At 34.9% G+C, this 7,514-nt stretch overlaps 1 protein-coding gene across 1 annotated transcript in view; it reads right to left on the bottom strand.

The window, feature by feature from the left end:
* Positions 1–7,514, bottom strand: part of LOC106879436 (proto-oncogene tyrosine-protein kinase receptor Ret) — a 391,429-nt gene that overhangs the window by 53,566 nt on the left and 330,349 nt on the right. Inside the window, exon 15 of the mRNA XM_014928991.2 lies at positions 5,397–5,608. Within this exon, the coding sequence (XP_014784477.1) occupies positions 5,397–5,608 (212 nt within the window). The remainder of the gene's footprint in view (positions 1–5,396; positions 5,609–7,514) is intronic.

The following is a 7,514-nucleotide window of genomic DNA, read 5'->3' as shown; positions in this document are numbered from 1 at the left end:
TATATATATATATATATATATATATATGTTGCAAATCTTTTTGCACGGCCAGCAATCTCGGATGTGAGGGTAAGTCGATTATATCGACCCCGGTGCTCGACTGGTGCTTATTTTATCGACCCTGAATGGATGAAAGGCAAAGTCGATCTCGCCGGGATTTGAAATCAGAACGTAAAGACGGATGAAATGCCGCTGTGGATTTTACCTGGCGTACTAACGATTTTGGTAGCTGCCAACCCTCCGTACAATATATATTACAAAATCTGGAACATAGTTGTTTGTGTTGCACATTCATTACCAGACCAAAAAAGATATGAATGGTGTACCAGCACTTCTGTTTCGGTTGAAACGTTTGTATGTTATGATGTAAACAAGACAAGAATGTATAAAAATGGCTGATTTTATCACTAGAAATATGGTTATTGCGTGTTTTTTCCAAAGCATTATGTATTTTTTCCAGTTTTCCAGTATTTTATACATTTAGTTGATGGCAAAAGTAACGTCTAGCAGTAACGTTTTTCAACCATAAAAACGAATAGGTTACAAAGTTATTTAAATGGTGATTGATGTCCATAATACATAAGAGTGAAAAAGTTTTGCTAGGAAGTCCTACGTGGCAAGAAGAGAATTTTGTTATGCTCCATTAAATACCGTAATATAAGAGAGAACTACAAAACAACGAGATAAGTACTTTTACAGAGGTCACATGTTAAAATTGTGTGGTGCAGTATCTGACCTGTAAACAAAGTGTCTGTTAACTTACCTGATTTTACTATGAGGAAATTAGATTACAGGAATATCAGTCTCCGTCAAATAAATATCGATCATAAAATGTGAAGATGATACATGGTTTCTTATATCGTTTCTTTTAATACTGACATAGTATGAAATTCAACCGCTTAGAATATAAATTGTTGCAAATTAACTTTTATATTCAGGTAATTTACACACTATGTATACAAAGCTATTGCTCACGTTCATTATAAATACATACAAACATATATGTATACACACATACACGCACATGCACGCGCACAAACGCACAAACACACGACTATGCTTTGTATTATACTAACGAATTGGCTGTCTTCTGTGTCAAATTTTATCGTTAAATCGGCATTTTAGCCATGAACGTCCCAACTTTCTGCTAGCTTAAGTTCTGAATTAAATAATTCGTTGTGTTTTAGTTTTTCTTCTTAACACATTAAGGCGTGGTTAGAGGAAAATTTGGTTTAGTAGACCCTAAGACTATTAATAGATCACAGTAACCAGACAAAACTTCAATGGCAGCTTGGGGAAGCACATTTCGATTCCACAGTTGCTCCTTTTTGCTAGCAACACTAATAAACACCAGATATAACCGGCCATAACATTCATCATGAAATGTAACAAGCAAATAAACAAGAAATTATATGCAAACCCTTTTCCGACATTCATACTATGCATTGACTAAAAAAAAAAGAGGCGGAACGAAGCACAAACACATTAAAAACATTCATATACATAACATTTGGTTACACAAGGAAACATCATTAGTGAAGATGTATTATACCCAAAAAACATTATAACAATCCTGCATGGTTCACTATTGTCCATCCAACAAATTTATAAACAAAACGAACATTTTACATCATCACGAACTACGTATAGATCATACATGCTTACCATGTACGTAACGAAACAAATTCAAGATCATCTATTTATCTGAGGACCATCATCCGTTCTCACAAAAACTATCAATCTCACAAAGACTATCTTTCATGCTACATGCTCAATAGCTCTCAAATATACAGTTATATCTAAAATGAATGCCAAAACATCACTATTTCACCGACTTTACAAAATTATACAACTCATTAATCCAGATGAATATAGAAAAAATCACATACACGCCTAAATAATTTGATTGGACCTTGGGCGGGGATTCATGGATTAAAATGTCGTGTAATACAGCCGATGTTATTAAATATACGGAAAGGAATGTAATCACATTTATTGGGAAAATGTGTACTTATAAATATTTTAAGATATATAATGTAACATGTTAATATCTTCCATATGGTATATATATATACATATATATATATATATATATATATATATATATATACACACACACACACACACATATACACATACATAGACACACACATACACACGCACGCACACGTGCACGCGCGTGCACACACACACACACACACACACACACACACACACACACATACACACACAACCACATAGGATGAATAATTTTTACAGTATGTAATCAACAAAAATATTTCTAATGAAAATTCTAGACTTCTTAACACAGCAATTAAGTATTAGTTAATGAACTCATTAGTCGACAACCTTGTATTGGGGCACGTATCATCAACAAATATTTATTTCTTTATTGCCCACGGGAGGGGGGATAAACATGGAGGGGACAAACAAGGACAGACAAAGGGATTAAGTCGATTACATCGATCCCAGTGCGTAACTGGTACTTATTTAATCGACTCCGAAAGGATGAAAGGCAAAGTCGATCTCGGCGGAATTTGAGTTCAGAACGTAGCGGCAGACGAAATACCGCTAAGCATTTTGCTCGGCGTGCTAACGATTCTGCCAGCTCACCTAAAAATATTGTAGATAAGCAGCAACTGTTATGTTCGAACCATGCCTGCATTGACCACTATTAGAAACTACAGGTATATGAACCTAATGAGGTAACTGCTAAAAATAATAGCCAAATCTCTACAAAATCACAGACGACCATCTTACACTAGACATGACATAATTAAATGGTGTAGTTCTAAATACAATGTGTCATAAAATAAAATTGGATGGGCATAGCTGAAACACTTTTGATGATAATAGGCTAGCTCTGTCAGATTGGGCAAGTAACTAATAATAACAACTCAACGACAAAGACAACACATACTGTACACAAACAAAGGGATATATATATATATATTTATTATATTTATATGCTTTTGTGATGCGAATGTGTATATGTGCATATATGTATGCATGTATGTATGTATGTGTATTTATGTATGTATGTATGTATGTATACATTTTTAAAAATTTATTATTAGTGTTGCTTAATATGTTTTGCTAAAATTGCTGTTTCTTTTCAGATATCATCAGAAAAAGGTAATTAAAATTCATTAAAATGACAGATCTATCGGACTTTCAAAGAGGTCAAATTGTTGGTGCTCGTATGGCAGGCGCTAGCGTAACGAAAACAGCCGAAATGTTTGGTGTATCAAGAAGTACTGTCTCGAAAGTAATGACAGCCTTTGAGAAAGATGGAAAACCCTCCTCGCCGGAACAAAATTCCGGAAGAAAACCAAAACATACGGATAGGGACCATCAGACTCTTACACGAATTGTTAGAAAGGATCACAAAAGTACAGCTCCCAAAATTACTGCAGAGCTTAATGACCACCTCGAGAACCCTGTTTACACAAAAACTGTTCGCCGGGAGCTGCACAATTATTTTAATGACCTAATTATTTTAATATGTACTTACTTCCGAATCGGTATGCAGATTGATTGAATGTACATATTCCTCAATAAGATAGCATTAGTTGTTGTTCTTGTTAGTCTTGATTTTGCTTAGCACCGATCAGCAGTGATCGAAAAGGCACACAGGGAAAGGAATTCGAATTGCAAACTTAGTGTACATTAATAAATTAGAGACTTTATTTAAAGTTGTCTCTAATTTATGTAGCAGGTACTTCGAAACTGGCTGGTTTTCTACCCCCTATTATAATGCCTTCTATTTCTCGGAGCTGCTTGGTTTTGTACTTCTTCCATTTATGCACATGCCATCCACTCGTTTCTCCATTTCTTGTCACCCTGCCTGTATCCACCCGCAGGCTCCATGCTACCCCTATGCTCAGTTCTTTCTCTCCAGATCAGCTATTTTCCCGTACCTCTTCGTTGTCCCTGTCTTTCCTGCTAATGTTGAATCGCAACAGTTTAAACGTAACATTAACAGCATCAATTTCACCAGTCACAGATGGCCTCCGACGATCAGATTCAACATGAGGGACATAATAGAGGTTTCCTTGTCTCTATTAGGGGATGTTTAATTACATGAGTTCAGCAATGCAGTGTAACACTTCATGCATTTAGCTGGTGCCTTTACTGGTTTCATTCAATGGGTTGTACCCATGCAAGGAATTATCCTTGACGAAATGGTTTTCTTTTATTTTTTTATTTGTTTCAGTCATCTTGGCTGCGGCCATGCTGGAGCACCGCCTTTAGTCGAAGAAATAGACCCCTTATTTTTTGTAAGCCTAGTACTTATTCTATCGGACTCTTTTGCTGAACCGCTAAGTTACGGGGACGTAAACACACCAACATCGGTTGTCAAGCGATGGTGTGGGGAGACAAACACAGACGCACAAACACACACACACACACACACACACACACACACACACACACACATATATATATATATATATATATATATACGACGGGCTTCTTTCAGTTTCCCTCTACCAAACCCACTCACAAGGCTTTGGTCGGCCTGATGCTATAGTAGAAGACACTTGCACAAGGTGCCACGCAGTGGGACTGAACCCAGAACCATGTGGTTGTTAAGCAAGCTACTTACCACACAGCTACTTCTATCAAATTTTGGAAAATATTTGCTTAAGTTTTGATAGTTCATGCCCTTTTTGATGATGTACTGGTAGTATTTAACTTCAATTCATGTCTAAACGAGACGTAACATGTAGCTAAATGATATAACGATTACGCATGATCTACAGATTCATTCTTTTAGATATAGCATGTCCGTGCCATGAAGAGGTCCATACTGAAAATTCCTATATGTAGTAGTTAATGAAATGTCAGATAGTATGACAGTCGGATTTATTGTATTTGTCACACTGTTCAGTCTTTTTCTTTACGTTGTTGATTATTATTGCGACCATATCAGAATAAATTGATATTCTTTAATCTATCCTTAATATAACTTATGCGTATAAATAAGACAGTGAGGATTCTTAGTTACTTTATAAAGTCCTGTGTAATGTTTTACTGAGACTCTGCATTTTATCATCTTGTTGCAACTTAAAGGGAAAAAAAGACATGAAATGACATTTTAAACTTAACCTTGACATATGATAGATAATTGTGTCGATCTCGTTAACTAGACAGAATAATATAGTAGATAAAGTAATAGATTTGTCTTAGTGTATTAGTCTATCAAGTTCGGGGACAACTATTACTTTCTCTCTCATAATTAATAAGCTATTTACCACAAATATGTTCGTGGAACATACATCCTCCTTTGCAACATTTAATACTGTGCATAAAGAAGAGAAAAGTGATAAAAATTATCTTTAGACGGGAAGCCTTAGTATATTGGATAGAATGTTTTTTAGTAAAGTGCTTACCTTCATATCGTCTAGATATTCCATGCCCTTGGCTATTTGCCACGAAAAAGAAAGTAAATCTCTGATTGTAATCGATACGGTTAATCCAGGTGGTGATTCGTCACCTGTATTGTTCGGATCGTCCCCTATTTGAGCTCCATCAGGTCGATGGTTTCGTAGGTAATTTACCAGAGTGCCGTTTTCACAAAATTCCATCACCAACAAAAATGGATCTGAAGAAGATAAACATGATTACGAAAAAGTTACATTTTAATTTTTAAAAACCCTGAGAGCTCACATTAATATCATTATAATGTTGATGATATCAGTGAGAAGAACAAAACCACAGATGGCTTCACTTGTTGTTGTGGTAGCAGTATATAAAGGATGGAGGGTAGGCTAGGGCATAATCACATAATTTAGATTCATTATGACTCATATTCTCACTTGATAAAATGCAGGAGAATTTGAAAATAATACTGCTAGCAACAGGAAAATTCATCACTTACGTAATGTCCGTACTCTTTTCAACCTTACACTGCACTACTTCAAGAAGCCTGTTTACTGTAGAATGTGTTCAGTTTTGAGACCTTTTTTTTTTTTAATTGACAGTGAATAGGATTAATTTTAATTAGGGTTATTTATTTCACTGACAGTAACCTTATAGGATATATTCGACGAACATAATATTGACAGTTTCAATAATATCAAATATATATTGACTATTGTGTTATGAGAAAACTAGTGTTCACATGTAACCAACTGCGCTACACACAGTTAGGCCGCAAAATTACAGATTTGAGTACAACAGTGAAAATGCTGCTCCTGTATGACCACAGTAAATCAAATATTCAGACCATTATCATTCAAATGTTCCTTCTGTTTGACTATATGCCCGATATCCGAAAATATACACCACCTAGAAGTATTTACAGCTGTATTGTTAGGTGATAAAATGTTAATGCTTAATTAATATGCTTATACTTAACTTTGCATATTCCTAGAGGAAATTTGTTCTTAGAATATCAGACAGTGCAGAAATGTACTCAAAGAATTGAAGAATCGAACGTTTAATCATAAATAGATATTTATTCCATTAGCAAAAAAACAAAATAAACAAAAAAAAACGAAAAATAAAAAAAAAAACAAATGCCATTTATCAAAGCAATAAACTTGAAATAACATATCATTGAGAACTATTGATGACAGAAATCACGAAGCTGATGTTAACTGTAAGGAAACTTGTTGCGGTAGCAATGGCAGTAGGACTAGAAAAGAGATGGGGTTGGGGTTGGGTGGGGAGTTAAATGAATATGCTCTATGAAATACCTAGAGGCTTAGATTAAATAATTTGGTTCGTTGTCAGAAAAATATGTCTATTTAAAATGGACAACATGAATATTGTATAGACGACTTGGTACAAAATAAGAAGACAGGTAGAAAAACTTTATGTAAATGTGAGTCAGTGTGTTACGGGATGAAAATAAAAACAATCCATGTCGAATTAACGCATAAGTAAATATATCAACCAAGTAATAATTAAAAGAAATTGATAACATGTCCCGAAAACAATAATCTTCTGTGAATAAGTACGCATGCATGTGAAGTGCGCGTGTGTCTGTGTGTTAGGCAGGCTGTTGAGAATTTATATAACCAGTAGGCTTCGACTGGAACAGTTGTGTGATATACATACATACAGATATATGTATACATATATGTATGTATGTGTGCGTGTGTGTTTGTGTGCATGTGTGTGTGTATGTACAATATATGTCTATATCAATACCCCTCCATCTGTTTATCTCCCTTTTTCTATGTACGTTAGCATACACACACATACACACACACGCACACACAGACACACAAACACACGTACACATATACGGTAACATGACAGAGGGAAAGTATCTCAGAGGATTCTGCTTATTAAATCCAAATAAAGTGAGTTTTAAACATATGATAGTGTGTGTTGAGAGCAAGTTCGATTAGTTGATATAATTTTTTCGGTCAGTAGATAAAAATTCCCTCTGGCGTCTTTAAATTCGAAAAACAACAGCAAAAGAGATAACAACAGTTAGATCAATTAATTGACGTTTTCGAAAAATCCTCTCTATTTTCAAAGAATTAAATACTAAAGTT

This window comes from Octopus bimaculoides, chromosome 2 (assembly GCF_001194135.2).
Source record: "Octopus bimaculoides isolate UCB-OBI-ISO-001 chromosome 2, ASM119413v2, whole genome shotgun sequence".
In the NCBI taxonomy this organism is placed as follows: Eukaryota; Metazoa; Mollusca; class Cephalopoda; order Octopoda; family Octopodidae; genus Octopus; species Octopus bimaculoides.
This window is presented reverse-complemented; position numbering and strand designations above follow the sequence as displayed.